At 36.7% G+C, this 16358-nt stretch overlaps 2 protein-coding genes across 2 annotated transcripts; both read left to right on the top strand.

Annotated features, from left to right (window-relative positions):
• The first annotated feature begins 106 nt into the window (after positions 1–106).
• tmem35 (transmembrane protein 35) lies at positions 107–3117 on the top strand. The gene is made up of 2 exons (XM_051860996.1): positions 107–352; positions 2011–3117. The coding sequence occupies exons 1-2, from the start codon at positions 233–235 to the stop codon at positions 2371–2373; spliced, it is 483 nt and encodes a 160-aa protein (XP_051716956.1). The 5' UTR covers positions 107–232; the 3' UTR covers positions 2374–3117.
• Positions 3118–4822: 1705 nt separating this feature from the next.
• On the top strand, positions 4823–16258 carry cenpi (centromere protein I). The gene is made up of 20 exons (XM_051860022.1): positions 4823–5117; positions 5353–5490; positions 5686–5804; positions 6260–6367; positions 6507–6555; positions 6674–6720; positions 6832–6921; positions 7010–7141; positions 7566–7691; positions 9145–9265; positions 9429–9523; positions 9703–9820; positions 10102–10166; positions 10466–10575; positions 11509–11644; positions 11827–11951; positions 14363–14411; positions 14906–15124; positions 15548–15589; positions 15739–16258. Exons 1-20 carry the CDS (start codon positions 4955–4957, stop codon positions 15838–15840), a joined length of 2154 nt encoding a protein of 717 aa, XP_051715982.1. The 5' UTR covers positions 4823–4954; the 3' UTR covers positions 15841–16258.
• Positions 16259–16358: the final 100 nt, after the last annotated feature.

Below are 16358 nucleotides of genomic sequence, written 5' to 3'. Positions count from 1 at the left end.
GTTTGCTGATGTTGAGAAGCACAGCTTGCACTGCAGTTGGATACTATTGGCTTTATGTCAGTGACATTGATCAACAACAGCGCCATCTAATGGTGCTTAATACTGCAGCGGAATGACATGCAGCCATATTTGACTGTATTCAAGCCCTTCCCCCCTTCAGCATCTTCAGCAGGACAGTGAAGAAAGCTGGAGCGGGACAACGGATGCCAATCGAAGGGAGACTTTACTGAAGATGGCCTCGCCAAGAACAGTAACCATTGTCGCCCTTTCCTTTGCACTGGGTCTGTTTTTTGTGTTCATGGGTACAATTAAACTCACACCAAGATTAAGCAAAGATGCATATAGTGAAATGGTAAGTGATCGTCGTTTAGCAGCACCCATAATAATGAGCAAATGAAGCTTCAGCTGGACGCAAACGGCTTTGTTTTAGGAGAGGGTGCGAATTTAATTGTCTGTTTATGCGTTTTCTATAAAATGTCCGCTAGTGCTGTTGGTGCCTGCTTTGCTTGTGTAATATAATTCTCATTCTTCGTATTGGCTATCGAGTTGAATAGAAATCAAACTGCAATTAATTCTATCTATATTCTAAAATATACGAAAGACATAATTAGAATCATAATAATGAGTCGGATTGTGTAAAACAATTGAACATCATTGAATAGTGAATTATGTTCACAGCCGCAACATTGTTTCATTACCGCATAAATAGGTCAATTATGACATCACAATGCGCATCATCTGTATGATAAATGGAGCAAACGCTCTCATATATAACGTGTGATGATTGTTTTGTGATATCGTTCTAAAACAGTTCTTTTGAAGCGTATTATGATAATGCAATGGCGGCGCTTTCCAGCAAATTCTATCTTCCATCTGCAGGTGCAGCAGCTGCTGAGCTGATGTCATAGACACATTTAAATATATGTAATTTTGTTTTAAATAAATTAGTTCATCATAACAGTTCAGTGTAGTACAGTTGGGTCAATATTGAGCATTAAAATAATAAGAAAAATTAAACGTTTGCATCCATTCAACACACACACACACACACACACACACACCCACACACGTTTGTTTCACTATATTAGTGAAGACATTGCATAGACTTCCACTGATTTTATATCAGGTTAATGACATTTTTTTGTCGCCTAACCCAACCCCTACCACTAAACCTACCCATCACAGAAATACGCAAAACACTAGATTTAAATTAAAACATGTTTTGACAGATTTAAAAGCCAAAATAGTGCTGTCAATTGATTAATCGTGATCAATTGCATCCAAAATAAAAGTTTGTTTAAATAATATATGTGTGTGTACTGTGTATATTATGTATATATAAATACACACACACATGCATGTATATATTTAAGAAAAATTTGTTATATTTATATATAACATATTTATATATATATAATATAAATGTATATACAGTATATGGGTCAATGACGTGACAGGTCATTTTAATAATAATAAAAAACAAAGATATGACATCCAAAGTATGTAAGGTAGTACAACTTGATCTCTTTTATTGAATCCAAAAGATTTTAATTATATTTTGCTACATATAAAGGTATTTTAAAGATTTTGAAGTGTCAAAAATGTCATTCGGTTTAACCGTCCAAAGGCCAATACAGCAACTTCATTTGTGATTACCTAGCTAGATATTAGCCTGTTAGCATTGTTTGAAAATATTGTCATTGTTAATTGATTATAAAAATCACATAATCTCATTGTTAACACTTAATAAAACTTTTTTTTTTTTACACTTTTAAAGACCTTATTCGTCAATGACCCATATACATGCAAAAATTTCTTAAATGTATACATGTATGTTATGTATGTATATACATAATAATTATTCACAGTACACACACATATATTATGTAAACACAAACCTGTGTGTTGGATGTGATTAATCGTATGTATTTATCTTAGATATTGTTATATATTCTTGACAATATTGCATTTTAACTGCTTCTAAATTCCATGTTTATATACCTTTTCCAGAAAAGAGCATACAAGAGTTATGCCAAGGCCCTTCCAGCGTTGAAAAAAATGGGCATTTCTTCTGTACTTCTACGCAAGATTATTGGTACTCTTGAGGTGGGATGTGGAATTGTTCTGACCCTTGTGCCAGGGAGACCAAAAGACGTGGCCAACTTTATTCTGCTACTGGTCATGCTAGCGGTGCTCTTCTTCCACCAGCTGGTTGGAGATCCTCTAAAACGCTATGCTCATGCCCTGGTATTTGGTATTTTGCTGACGTGTCGGCTGCTCATTGCTCGTCAGGGTGAGGATCGGCCTGAGAGGGAGGAGAGACGAGAAGAGCAGATCAATGCCCAGGAAAAGAACAAAGTCAAAGTTTCTTAGCTCCGCAATTCCACAAGAGCGCCGGGCAGCAGATCTGTGTTTCTCTGAAAGCAGAGAAGGTGTTCGGAAAAAAGACAGTAGTCCCAAAAGGTGATTTATGTCCCACAGTTACATATCAGCAACATGAAAATCAGTTCTTATGTTACCTTTACCTCATGTCTCACCTGTAAAACGTCTTATTTGAATCTAATCTAAATCTTCACCCTGGACAATCACCATTGTGGCAACTGTTTTGGCTGTGGTTTTGCAGCAAAAGATTAAACTGTTGTTCCCTGCTGAGTGTATTTATTAATATCCTTTCTTTTGCCCTGCATTGAACAATATCCTAAATGCCACTTTTAAGATTATACTGTGATACAGTTAACTTCAAATGTCAACATTTTTTTTTGTGATGTTTTATTTGCTTTTTGAATTACTATACATGAGTACTGTACAAAACCAGTTCTGTTTACATTAAGATTTTTAATTAAGAAATGCTGTACATCATTTGTTAGAAGGTTACACTTTGCCCAATAAGTCAGATGCTAGACCTTTTCTGTAGCTTCAAAATCTTCAAAAATGAAATATAAAGCCAGTTTGTTTAACATGCAAGTTCTGCATATTATTTGTCTTACTGTAGCTGTTATTGTTTATTTTACTTGTAAGGATTTTTCAGAAGTTTTGTCACTTTGTTTCTTTTATCAATTTTGATTTTCTAGTTTGACTCTTAAAATACACAGTCCAATAAAAGTCTTATCCTTGGAATCTTCTGTTTCTTCTGAATCTTCTGAACATTTTTACTGTTTTCAGTACTAAAATGGATAAAATTGCTTTTGTGTCTTGCAGATTTTCCCCCCATCTTTTGTATTTTCTTTAAATCAATGTGTTCCTCTGTTATGCACAGCGCTGCACATTTGAGGTGTCTTACTAATTTTACATATTCAAATACATGTTATGCATCACTACTAAGAAAATTAGTTGAATCAGGTGTGTTAAATAAGTGATACATTCAAAATGTACAGTGCTGGAGGGAGAAGAATTGAGAAACTTGTCTCATATGTTTGGATGTATAATGCTAATATGCTGTTTGTACTGAGTATAAATACCTAATAGAGAACTTGGATTTGACCTGTGTCAAATCCAAAACCTTTTCCAGAATACCCAGCTAGTCCAAGAAATGAATTGTTCTTTCTTAGTTTACACAGAATGGGTCATCTTACACTCTTGACTGTGAGGGGAAATGTTTGTGCATGCAGATGCTGACAATAAAACCTCTATGCAGTTTACCATTGAGATTGACAGTATTAAAAACGCTTGAGATTTTCATGTCTTGCTCACTTTTCACTAAATTATTTTGAATAAAATTATTATTACATTGTTCTATATAATAGTAACATGAATATGCATATAATTGAGTACATTTAAGCTCAGTGCAGTGGAAACCAGTTTTACAAACAAAAATATCCTCACAAAAGTAATATTTAATACACCAAAAGAAATAAGTACAACTGTATTGTCATTCATAGCATGAAACATATATTATTGTACCCTTTTTACAGATCTTACCTTTTGATAGCAACATATGTGTTTATCAAATATAGTTAACTCATCTTGTTGTCTGACCAATTTTCTGCTGTTTTATTTGTCACATTTCAACCACCTTGACGCTACACACCCCAGTCCAGTAGGTGGCGGAGTTGCACTTTCTACGTTGGTTTACCAACCACCATAAAACTACATATGAAATAGAGGAGTGGATCAGCAGTGCTCTGAGTAGTACTAGTACTTTGTATTTATTAACATGTCTTTGTGATACCTTGTCAACAACAACAATAATAATATAGTGGTGTCTGAGTCTGGCCAAATTGGTGTTCATTTGGTTTAGTTTTTTAGCTGGATTAGCTCCAGTTATTGTATCAAAGTTAGCCCATATGTATATGGCTTTCGCATATACATATACATATATATATGTATATGTATATGCATATCGCATATACATATATATATGTATATATATATATATATATATATATATATATATATATATATATATATATATATAAAAACAATCCTGAGATGCGAAAGCCTTTCTGAGCCAAAAGCCACCCCTTGGTTACTCTTATCTCGAGCCATGGTTGACCTTTGATATTTTAAAATATTCGTATAAAAAGCCTGTATGTAAATAAATCTAAAAATGAAACATATAATACAGAAATAAATAGCTATATAGACATGCAAGTAAAGTTTCTAAAATGAAGGTATGTAAAAAAAAAAAAAAAAAAAAAAATTCCAAATATTTATCATCTTCTCGGGGTATTTATTTGCGAGTGAATCTAGTTTTCATTTAAAACGGCAAAATGGTTCAACATTATTAAAGTAAATTACAAATTTAATGTGAAAATTTAAAATAAATGAACAACAAACTTATATTCTAGAGCAGCATAGCCGCTCCACTTTCAGTTCATTGAGGAAGTGCTCGTGGTTGTACAGGAAGTGATCCATTGCGCATGTCCAAACGGTCGCGGCAGATTTGGCGTTTGGTTTGAATGGGTTAGCGCAAACAAACACGAGAGAAATAACAAATAATATTATGTAGCGAAAAATGGCCGACTTATCTAACCTTACGGGGTTAGTCTCCGAACCGTCCGGAGAAATAGACACCTCCGTCTCCTCTGCGAGCAACAGAAGTTTGCGTTTGGCAGAAAAAGAAAAAAGAAAAGCTGAGGCGGATCCCTTTGGTCTCGCGGTGAAGTATCTGTCTCAGGGTGAGTGCAGCAGAAAACAAAACAGAAACGTATTACAAAAACAATTTAGAGGGTTACAGTTTAGCAATAAGAAAATGTTTATTTATTTGTTTATTTCGTTTTTTAGTAAATATGCCAATAACAGAATTCAGACTGTTAGGTCTTTTGTTTATCTGTATTGTCGGTCTCGTCATCAGATGCTGTATCACATCTAAGTGTCATAGTCTCTAATTACATGTATTTTTGTATGTTACAGTGGAAGCTGGCACAGTAGTCAGAGGGAATGATGAGCTGGAGAGGAATTTGGTGGTGGTGGAGACAGTGGCTCTCAGTAAGGGTCTTCCTCCGGAGGTAATCACAGTGCTTCTGGACATGGCTTTAAGCCTCAATGCAGGTAAGTTAGTATGATCAAGACATACCCGGATTTCTTTAGCTACCTGTATTTGTTTACTTAAAAACATGAGGAGGAATTCATCATGAGAAATGTTTTAGCAATGAGATCACAGTCACATTTGGTTGCTCATCCTCATTCTGCTAAGTGCCTTTAGTAGTCCATCACACAGATGATTAACTTCAGTTTATCTAACAGGAACTGCGAACTGTACCCGGGTGCTGAAGTTTCTAATACCTGCCACAGTGGTGCCACAGGAGGCCATTGTGAAGGGGGTGTCGTGGCTATGTGTAGGAAAAATGCCAATGAATGCACAGGTAAGGGCTGATAGTTGGACCTGGTCATCGGTGAAATGGCTGTCGTTTTCATTTTTGCATTCGAGTCGGCATGAAATGAGAATTCATTAATTGCATTCATTAATGTGCATGTATAATTAAAAAAAAAAAAAAAAAATTAATCAAAATGTCATAATTTGGTCTTCCGGTGGGTGAAACGACAGACTTCTCTCTGGTGACATGCAGGACTTCTCCAATCATTGGAGCTCCCACAAACTCACATTCATCTGCCTCCGTTTTTGAGTGCAATGGCCACATCTCGAAAATCTAATCAACAACCGATGCATAGAACCAAGTCCCCGGCCTACATTTTTTTCTTTACATTTTTTACACTTTGATGTATGTCACAATATTGAAGAAAAGATCTGTCACTACTTTCATTATATTGTGACTTGAAACCTATAGTTCACTCTCTTAGTAACATGTTTTCTTTTAAGGTTCTCTTTGTCCGCTGGGTACTTACTGTTTTTGACCTGATTGACTGCAAAGACAACTTGAGATCCATTTATGGCTTCATTTTCAGCTTTGTGATGGAAGAAAATCTGGTTAGTTGTGCTTTTCAATTGCTTATTTTAATTTAGAATACTTCCATGTTGTCAAGTCCACTGGCATATGTTTTATAATTTAAAAAAAAATGTTTTTCATATGAATTTAATATGCTATTTTTTTTTTTTTTTTTTACAGTGCCCTTTTATTTGCCACTTGTTGTACCTTTTAACTATGCGGGAACATGGTGAGGTGTTGACTAAAATTGACTTAAATTGTATATGTCTTTATATGTCTGTGAGTGTGAATGCTACAATAGTACATGATGTTGTTTGCTTGTAATTCTGATTCCCCCACCTTCACAGTTCACCCATACAGAGTCAGGAAACTTTTGGATATTCAAGCCAAAATGGTAAATACCCTATCTATTAAAATGAACACCTCAGTCTAAATGTAGACTAACTGTAGTAGTAAAGAATCATCTGACAAGTGCTTTGTGTTTCTCCCTTTTCTTCTCTATAAGGGCAGGCAACCATTTCTCACACAACTTCTGGCACTCTACAAAGTGTTCCGCCCAGACTTAGTGACGCTTTCTCTTCCATCAAGAGCAAGGGTTAGTGTATTCATTACGGTTTTCTCCAGCAGAACTTTGTCTTCTGCCAGGTGTTTCAGGCTCTTCGACTGCAATTTTTTTTTTTCAGACTGGATTCAAGAATCACAACTCCACCTGGAAAGTGGCTCTGAGTGCTGTGCAGAGAAAAAACAAGAATGCAGTTTTAGTTGACCAGAGCCTAAGCCTAGATGTGAAAGAGAAGCCATCTTCCAGAAAGAGGGTATGGTGTCATCAGTGTAATACTGTAAAGAGCTTCACAGAACACTGACCTGTCAACTAAAGGCTGAAATACATGTCACGACTTTAACAGATTTAGAAACACTAGGCATCATACACTTTATTTTTACTCTGGTTACAGGGGAAAGCTGGGCATCATACACTAAATAACTAAGACTACCATACTTTCAAATATTTCCAAACACATCAAACTCGCACAGTAACATGCACTTTGTTGCTAGGAGATGCCTGACAATTGAAAACAATATGTATTCTAAAATCAGCTCAAAATACTAAAAAACAAAAAAACAAAACAAAGTTTGTGTAGTGTATTCCAGCCTTAAGTTATGCTCTAAAATCATGAATGGGGGACAGTAAGTAAATCAGAGTCTATAAAATGAATGTTTCTCACTATCTAATGTTCATAGAAACTACATCATCTAGCGATACCTCCCTTGAGCTCAGCGTTCGACAGCAACTCCAGCAAGAAGGTGTTCCGTCTGCAGGAGCTTCAATCCTTCAGAGAGCTACTGGAGAACATTCATAATATAGAGGTAATGGACATTGCTTTTTCTTTCTTTCACAACATGCGTCATCTGTAGAACTGGGGCCATATTCACAAAACATTTTTATCTTACCACTACGTGTTCTCCTAAATAGCAGTAAAAGTTCTTAGGGTTAGTTCACCCAAAAATGAAATTTGTCATTAAATATTCACCCTTATGTCGATCCAAACCCATAAAACCTTCGTTCTTCTTCAGAACATAAATTAAGATATTTTTGATAAAATTGGAGTGTTTTTTTTTTTTTTTTAATCCCCTATAGAAAGCAACATCCAGAAAGGTAGTAAAGACATTGTTAAAATAGTCAGCGTGACTACAGTGGTTCAACCTTACTGTTATGAAGTGACAAGAATACTTTTTGTGCGCAAAAACAAAACAAAAATAATGACTTTATTCAACAATTTCCTCTCTACCCTGACCAGTCTCACTGATCACGTAGTGAACGCAGTGCAGCGTTTCCGTGTTTATGTCAGGATGCCGACTCATCCTGAACTAACCCTTTAAGATGTTTTGTGAATATGGCCCCTGATGTGATTTGTAAACAAAGAGCTGCACTACTGTGGTTTGGCCACTTGGTGGAGCTAAGCCTTCACGAGACTGATCAATGGGCATGTCATTAAATCTGCCACCTGATTATAGTGGTTTGATCTTACTGCACAATCTTTCACGGCAGTCAACTTTGCAGATGAACATTAAACAACTCTGTAAAATTTGATTTTACATAAACACTGGCATCTCTGTAAGTGATAAAGGACAAATTACACTCTCAATTGACAAGCCATCAAATGTTTACAATTTTTAAAGGCATCTCGCAAACCATCTACCTGGCGGATCACTTATCTGATAAGGCTTATTAAATCTCTTTTAAAGGTCTCCTCACATTTATGCTTAATTCTGAATGAAATGAACATTTTCAGAGTGTTCCTGCACCACTTAAGTGATTTAGCAGTCTGCAAACGGGAAGGATCGAGAAAGAATGCAGTGGAGTGTAGAAGAAAGAAAACAGTTGTGGATATGGGGAAGGATCATTGATTCTTTCTCACTGTGGCAGCCCCATCATTAGAACCAGTCGTTTCTCAGATGAATGATACATTTGCTTGTTAATTACAGAAAGAGTCAGCCATGTCCGTTGTCAATCTGTCACTTAGTTTATTTATTTATTTATTTGCTGAAGTCCCATATTGAGAGGCAGCTGTTCGTAGAGTGACACAAATTACAGTTTTTGGAAATAGTGAGAATGTAGAATGGCAGCATGTTTTATCTGAACTATTGTATTAAACTGTTGGTTTCAGTACAGGTCTCAAAGGAGGCAGAAATATGACTGAATTGGTTTATTTGCCTCCAGCTGTTTTGACAGCTCTTGTATATGATATACTGTCTCTATGTTGGATGCACATTGCATAGCATTTTGCTGCTTAATGCTGAAGTCATAACTTGTTTTCAGCTGCCTGCCCAGATGGGTTCGCTGCTGGGATCAGCGCTGGCTCTGCACTACCTGGACTGTGTACAGGATGAATCTGCCTTCCTGCGCCTTAACTTTTGGCTTGGACACTCATTACAAGAGGGTAAATTTTCCATGCTGTAATGCCAAAACCTTTCCAGCATAAGTAAATTTCTCTAGGCTCTCCTAGAAAGCCTAGATAAATATTCCCCTTTCAAAATGCAACTTCTGTTTTATGAGTTGAATTCAGTACCATAATATGATTAACTCTTGTGTTTTTTGGGCAGAGTTTTTACTATGTCCTGTGGATGGGAGTTCTGACAACACTTCTGAAGCCTGTCGTTTTCTGAGCACCGTCCTCTTCTCACAGCAGTTCCTGCAGGTACGACCAAGCAACACAAGACAAATATTACCCAATAGGAAATTAACCTTTGTAGCCTCTCAAGTTTGCTTTTGCAAGCTTGCTTTATTCCTTTTCTGCATTCCTGAATGATCTACCTATTTGTTAAATCCTTCAGTCCCATGTTGACAGGGTTTCTGTTTGTACGTTGTTGTCCTCAGGAGGGATTCTCCAGCACAGAGAGTTTTCTTTATAAGTTCCTGAGAGTATGGGATGGCTCTCTGCTCCGGCCGCAGATCCTGGATCTTCTCAGTGACATTCCATTGATGCCCAGCTTTTGTGAGTGTCCCAATTACAGTCAGAGTTCTTCAAGAAACTCTTTGCATTTGTTGGTTTAGTGGAAATTGTTGAAAACAGAAGTAGGTAGCAATGTAATTTGTAATTAGTCCCTAATTACGCTAATGGTATTTTTACGTCTTTAATTGATATCATATTGCACTGTTTTTTTTTTTTTTTGTTGTTTTTTTTTTGTTTTTGCATTGTATTGGTCAGTGTAGAAAAATTATATTAATCCTGTAGAAAACTATAACGTAAACAATGTTTCTTTTCTTTGTCTGTAGACGTGCATAAACTTCTCTTCGAGCCACTGAAGCAACTTTATTTTACCTCCACTGTATTTTTCAAGGTTTGTATATTGTTGTTTTTTACATGTACTCTTATTTGCTTCCTTTCTATTTGTTTGTGTCAAGCATGAGAATTACAGCATGAGCCAGATTATGTCGATGAATGCACAACCAGTTCAGACATAAGTGAATTACTCTTTCCACACTTAAGCCTTGGCATCTTTACCCTTCCTGTGATGTTGTTTGAGTGGTGTTGTGATTAAGCTTGCAGCAGTTGAAAGCAGGTTTTGATTTTTTTATTTATTTTTTTTTTTTTTTCACCCTTATCTAAATGTGCCTTTTCACATTGTCCTTCTCACAGTGTAGTGTCATCGAGTGTCTGAATAGCATGCTGGTGAAGTGGCTGACATGGCACTCCGTCAGCGCATCGGATGGTGGTTTGGACATCAGTCTTAACAGCAACAGCACCATGTGAGTATCAAAAAAGCATTTAAAAATATTAAATAAAAGTTGACAGTATTTAGTTGTTTAATAATAATCATCTCTGCTCTTATTTTGCACAATTTATCATTTATTATCATCAAAATATTTAAAAAAAAAAACAAATAAAATTATTTTCTCCTACATCTGAACAACTTTTCCTTTTGCTGATGTAACAAAGGCCATGTAGGTGCGGAAAATGGTATTAAGCAATAATATTATAGGAAAAAATTTTTCTATTCTTGTGGTTCAATCATGTCCCTTGCCTTATTTCCAACTGAATTTTCTTGGAAATGGGTTGTTTATAGAAGTTATGTTGCAAATGCTGTTTCCTTAAATATGACTTGCACTTTCCCTAGTGAAGAAATGGGACCACACTCCAGCGATTGTACTCTTAAAAGCTTTGCCTGAGGTTTACCACTACAGCTTTCTTTATATTTTATAGTTAAAAGAGATCAATGAATTGCACCTGTGGTCGGGCTCCGTCTGAACCTCGTTTACCCCGAAAGTGTTCTGTGGAACGGTGTGTAATGAAGTGCGGTGGATTCTTTCCCTCTCCTGTCGTGTATTGCTTTTCTCTCGCTGCTGATTTGGTTATTTTTTTATTACATTACTGAAGTGCACAGCTGAAGGAGAAATTATGATCAAGGGCAAAACCTTGTTTGACTGCACCAGTGTGCCATGCATCAATGCGATACACACATTATTCCCTTTTTCGCTTTGTGTCTCTGTGCTGTGCGAATTGTGTGGGTGCCAAGAATAGCACAAAGACACATCTGTTGTATACTCGTTTTGATTTAAAGCTGATTTATTGTTCTCTTGGAGAAATATAGTTCGTTCTGCAAGGAGAACTTGTTTTTCACATGTTATTTTATGTATGCTTTCAAAAAAAATTAGTGAAAAGAATTATAATCCCCTTTCTAGGACTATGACCTTGTCTGGCTTCATGGACTCCGTTATGGAGCTGGTACACTTTGTGGGAGTGCTGGCGTCTGAGGGACTCCGTCTGGAGAACTGCCACATTCTTCTGCTCAACCAGTCCCTTGCCTTCTATGAGACGGTACGCTCAGCTATGATTAACTTAATTAACATGATGTTCTTGGCAAAGAGACATCCACTGAAGTTCCTGCCTGAGTTTCACTAAGATTTATGTGCTGTTTTTTGTTGAGTAGATTTAGTACCACAAACACTGATGTTGATGATTTTGTGCTAATGCAGACATTTCTCTCTCATCATGTCTAGGTGTGTGACATGTTTGTGAAGTACAGCTTGCCTCTGATCATCATGCCTCCGGCTGGGGTGTTCTACCCAGCTCTATTTGCCACAGACTCTATCAGTGTGGATCGGCTCGGCTACATCATGTACAGGTACTATAGTCATTTTATCACTCTGGTCATTCCTGGAGATGTTCTGCTTGAAATTTAAGCCTGACCATACTAGATTAAGGGCATCTTCTGGAATAGTTTGCTGTACTTTTGGGTGAGTGAGCCATGTGAGGGTAAGTTACTCCTTCATTGCATGTGCAGTTCCCATGGCAGTGGGACACCTGTGTGCTGCTGGCTAAACTGAGGGCAACAGCCTGAACCTTCAAATGCATTACATTGCCAAGGCATGATGCCTGTAAGCAATAGATGAAATGAAGTATGAAGATCCTTTCATCTGCTTCGGCACACGAACCTTTCAGTGCTGCTGTGAAGACTTAAAGGGATAGTTCATCCAAAAATCAAAAGTCTGTCATTTACTCACCATGATGCCATTTGTATGACTTTGTGGTTACCAAGAAACAGAAATTGAGATGAGCTACTAGATGGGGATTTATACTGCTAAGCTCCAAAAAGGACAAAAATAACCATAAATGTTGGCCACATGACTCTATTCCAAGTCATACGAAGCCGTACGGCAGCTGAATTTTCAGCATCATTACTTTAGTCTTTAGTGTCACATGATCCTTCTGAAATCATTCTAATATGCTGATTTGGTGCTCAAGAAACATTTCTTATTATCATTGTTGAAAACAGCTGTGATCTATTTTTCTTTGATGAATTGAAAGAAGAACAGCATTTTTTAATAATGTAATTGTCTTAGCTATTAATTTTGATCAATTTAAAGGCTTAGTTCACCCAAAAATGAAATTTGTCATTAAGTACTCACCCTCATGTCGTTCCACACCTGTAAGACCTTCGTTCATCTTTGGAACACAAATTAAAATATTTTTGATTAAATTCAAGAGTTTTTTTTATCCTCAATAGAAAGCAACTAAATTAGCATCATTCAAGGTCCAGAAAAGTAGTAAAAACATCGTTAAAATAGTCACCGTGACTGCAGTGGTTCAACCTTAATGTTACGAAGCAACGAGGATACGTTTTGTGTGCAAAATCAAAACAAAAATAATGACTTTATTCAGCAAATTCGTCTCGCCCCTGTCATTCTCCTACACTATTTTCATTGCAGTGCTTCCAGGTTCTACGTCAGAACGCTGTCTCAGTATTGGCCGACACCTGTTCACATGAGCAGCACGATGCATGCGTGTGATGCTGACGCAGGAGCCGGCCAATACTGAGCCGGTATTTGGACGTAAACAGCAGAAGCACTGAACTGTGTTCACTGTGTCAACTGCGTATGAGTCTGACAGGGTAGAGAAGAAATTGTTGAATAAAGTTGTTTTTGTTTTGTTTTTGCACACAAAAAGTATTCTCATCACTTCATAACATTAAGGTTTAACCACTGCAGTGTAGGGGAATTTTATAGTTAAAGACCCAAATAACCAGATATAATGAATGAAGACCTGGAGTCAAAGTTAAAAAAAATAAATTGAAGAAAATTTTACTGAAGAATAGTTTGCAGTTTCATCAGCAGAAGCCAGCTTCAGGTCTCACAGAGTTCTGTGTACATTTCCATTTCCACAGCAATTATAATCAAACAGAGTCTATTAACTACGTCATTACTTCAGGTTAAACAATTCTGATTGGCTAAGAAAAATAGACAATTAGTAATCTCCCACACATGGACAAATAGTCAGAAGCATATCTCCATCCATCACGATGTTGACGGTTGGACCCTGGATTTAGGCACAGGATGTCCTTCTAGTTGTCCACCAGCACAAATACAAGACCTGCACACAGAACACTAGCGCACATACAAAGATACACAGGATTCACAGCTTCTTCAAGGTTGAAGTTGATCTGAGCTTTAACTGTAACAGGAAATATTCCCAAAACATACTGATAAGTTGTACTTTTCTCTCAGTGAGAGGTACAGACAATATTCATCATTATTCTCTAGTGTTTGAAGATGAAATGAAAAATAAATGCTATAACATACCTTGAAGTCATTCAAATAATTTAACATTTAGAAAGATAGATGTTGATTGACAGATATGTATTGAAGCAGTAGTGGATTCCAGAATCCAACCCTTTAGTAGTCACGTTGACTATTTTAATGATGTCTTTAATACCTTTCTGGACTTTGAATGACGGTAATTATGTTGCTTTCTATGGGGGATAAAAAAAACCTTGGATTTCCTCAAATATCTTAATTTGTGTTCCGAAGATGAACGAAGGTCTTACGGGTGTGGAACGACAGGAGGGTGAGTAATTAATGACAGAAATTTCATTTCTGGGTGAACTAACCCTTTAAATGCATCTTTGCTGGAGTACTGACCCCAAACTGCTGAAACTAAATTGTCTCCTTTTTTTTTTTTTTTTTATAGAACAAAATTAATTCTAGTATAATATGATAATTTTGTTACTAAAATTCTGTTGTTTTATCATTTTCTCAGATACCGGAAGAATCTGACCTTGGCTAAGAAACAAGAGCAGCAGAGAGAGGTAATGAGGGGATACTGTGTCATAAAATGAACATAGCAAAGTCATGAAAAGCCAACTGTGTATGCAGGAGGTTTTGTGTCTGAATAATTTACTCATAATGGGCAAATTAGAAAGACCTTCAAGCTGTGCTTTTAAGAATTTACAATGAAGCTCCTGGAGGCTATTGCTGTAATCCTCACCTTACCTGCTGGGAATGAAAGGAGAATGGACTCTTAATGATTGAATCCCAGTGAGACAAAGAAGCCTCAAAATATGAGCATGGCACTGGCATTGCAGTGAATGAAATGGCCAAATAATTTGATCACAGCATTGCAATTTTATGTCATTTAAAATATATGTGCAAAGGTTTCTATTCACTCACATGTGGTTCTTTTCTCACTGCAATTCATGAGATCCCTTTAGTGGCACCAGATGTTATTTTACCCAGAAACACTTGTCTGACAAGTCTTGACTTATGTATTTGGTTTCATGTTTAACGTTTTCTTACATTACAGAAAACCCCCCACATTAGCAGAAACACATACAAGGAGTTTAATCGAAACCTTCAAGCCATGGTGAACTCCATGTGGAACTCTTGGTGGTGCATCCCCGGTTCAGACCTTGAGATCGACAAGGAACTAATTGCTCTGAGCAAAGTAGCAGAACCCTGGTGCCGCTTCGACCTCATCCACCACCCGGCACTTTTCAGCTACGCCATCGAATTTCATCAGAGGGTGAGTGAGACATTCTCACACTAGTGACATTTAAAAGCACAAGAGCTCGTAAAAGTACAGTGATGCTTGACTGTCATCTCATTTGGAGTGATGGAATGGGACTCAGCTGCGCAAGTTTGATTAGATGATTATATTACATCAAGTGTAAAGCCTTGTATCACTACTGGGGACAGTGCAGCCTCCACTTTTCACTAATAACTTTAGGATTAGACAAAGAGATAAATGTGGTATTAATGTATCTTTTATAGAGGATCCATTAATACAGAATCACATTTTATTATTCATGGAATCTGTGTGAGACTGGAGTTTTCATCATCTTTAATAATACAAGTACCTTTTTTGGTCCGACTGCAACATTCAGCAGTGTACTATTGAGATTTAAAGCAGAGGGAGAATGATGAATATTTATGTTCTCTTTATCAGTGTTGGCCGGAGAGGAAGGATGTGGATATTGGTTCCATAAAGGTACTTATGTTATATCATCTCCTTTTTATTAACTTTTCTGATGCTTGTCTGTCATAGATTTTATTTCTGATCCACAAGAGAGCACGATTTAACTCAGTCCTATATTGTTGCAATAGTCCACACAGTAACTGTTCTTTTCATGTTTGCAGACCGGCAAGTACTGGAACTGGTATATGGAGTTTCTCTTTAATCAAGGTTTTGATGGCCTCAAAAACTTTATTCAGACCAACACTGGCACGGCTCCTCATTGAGCTGTCAAGATGACAGGCAGGCTGTGAGTCAGACGTGATGCTGTCAGGAAGTCCAGGTGTCAGGGGATTCATAAAACGTGTATATATTTTTATAATCCTCCTCAGTAAGAGGGCCACTTGCATAACTGTAAATACCAAATGTACATTTCAAGCCATTTCGTTAGTTTTCATTCTTTTCTAGTGTTATGTATATTTTTTTGCATTTTATCTTTTGTGCACTCAAAACAAACTAAAACATTGTGGTAAACCTTTAATATTTGAAGAAAAAACATGATTATGACTGCTTTAACTGCCATTTAAAATACAATTTCCATTATTTATATGTCAAAGACTGATGAATAGTCTTATTATTCCTATAAACCATATGTGGCTATGTATCTTTGACCGGTCTCAATTAAATAAATCCTTTGCTCTCAGATGTCGCATGAGGTAAAGTTGTGTGTTGCAGGCATTTGCCAGGATCCACTGGAGTTTAAACTGGACTTGTTTGGGGACCTGTTAACCTTATTGCAATGATT

The sequence above is a fragment of the Ctenopharyngodon idella genome, chromosome 14, assembly GCF_019924925.1.
Source record: "Ctenopharyngodon idella isolate HZGC_01 chromosome 14, HZGC01, whole genome shotgun sequence".
Lineage (NCBI taxonomy): Eukaryota > Metazoa > Chordata > Actinopteri > Cypriniformes > Xenocyprididae > Ctenopharyngodon > Ctenopharyngodon idella.
This window is presented reverse-complemented; position numbering and strand designations above follow the sequence as displayed.

What these genes read in the sequence shown, in the direction of transcription:
- tmem35 (XM_051860996.1), top strand. Translation starts at nt 233, where the DNA reads ATGGCCTCGCCAAGAACAGTAACCATTGTCGCCCTTTCCTTTGCACTG. An exon ending in AAGATGCATATAGTGAAATG is followed by an intron (nt 353 to 2,010) that starts GTAAGTGATCGT and finishes TACCTTTTCCAG; the next exon opens with AAAAGAGCATACAAGAGTTA.
- cenpi (XM_051860022.1), top strand. Translation starts at nt 4,955, where the DNA reads ATGGCCGACTTATCTAACCTTACGGGGTTAGTCTCCGAACCGTCCGGA. An exon ending in GGCTTTAAGCCTCAATGCAG is followed by an intron (nt 5,491 to 5,685) that starts GTAAGTTAGTAT and finishes TTTATCTAACAG; the next exon opens with GAACTGCGAACTGTACCCGG. An exon ending in TGGATATTGGTTCCATAAAG is followed by an intron (nt 15,590 to 15,738) that starts GTACTTATGTTA and finishes TCATGTTTGCAG; the next exon opens with ACCGGCAAGTACTGGAACTG.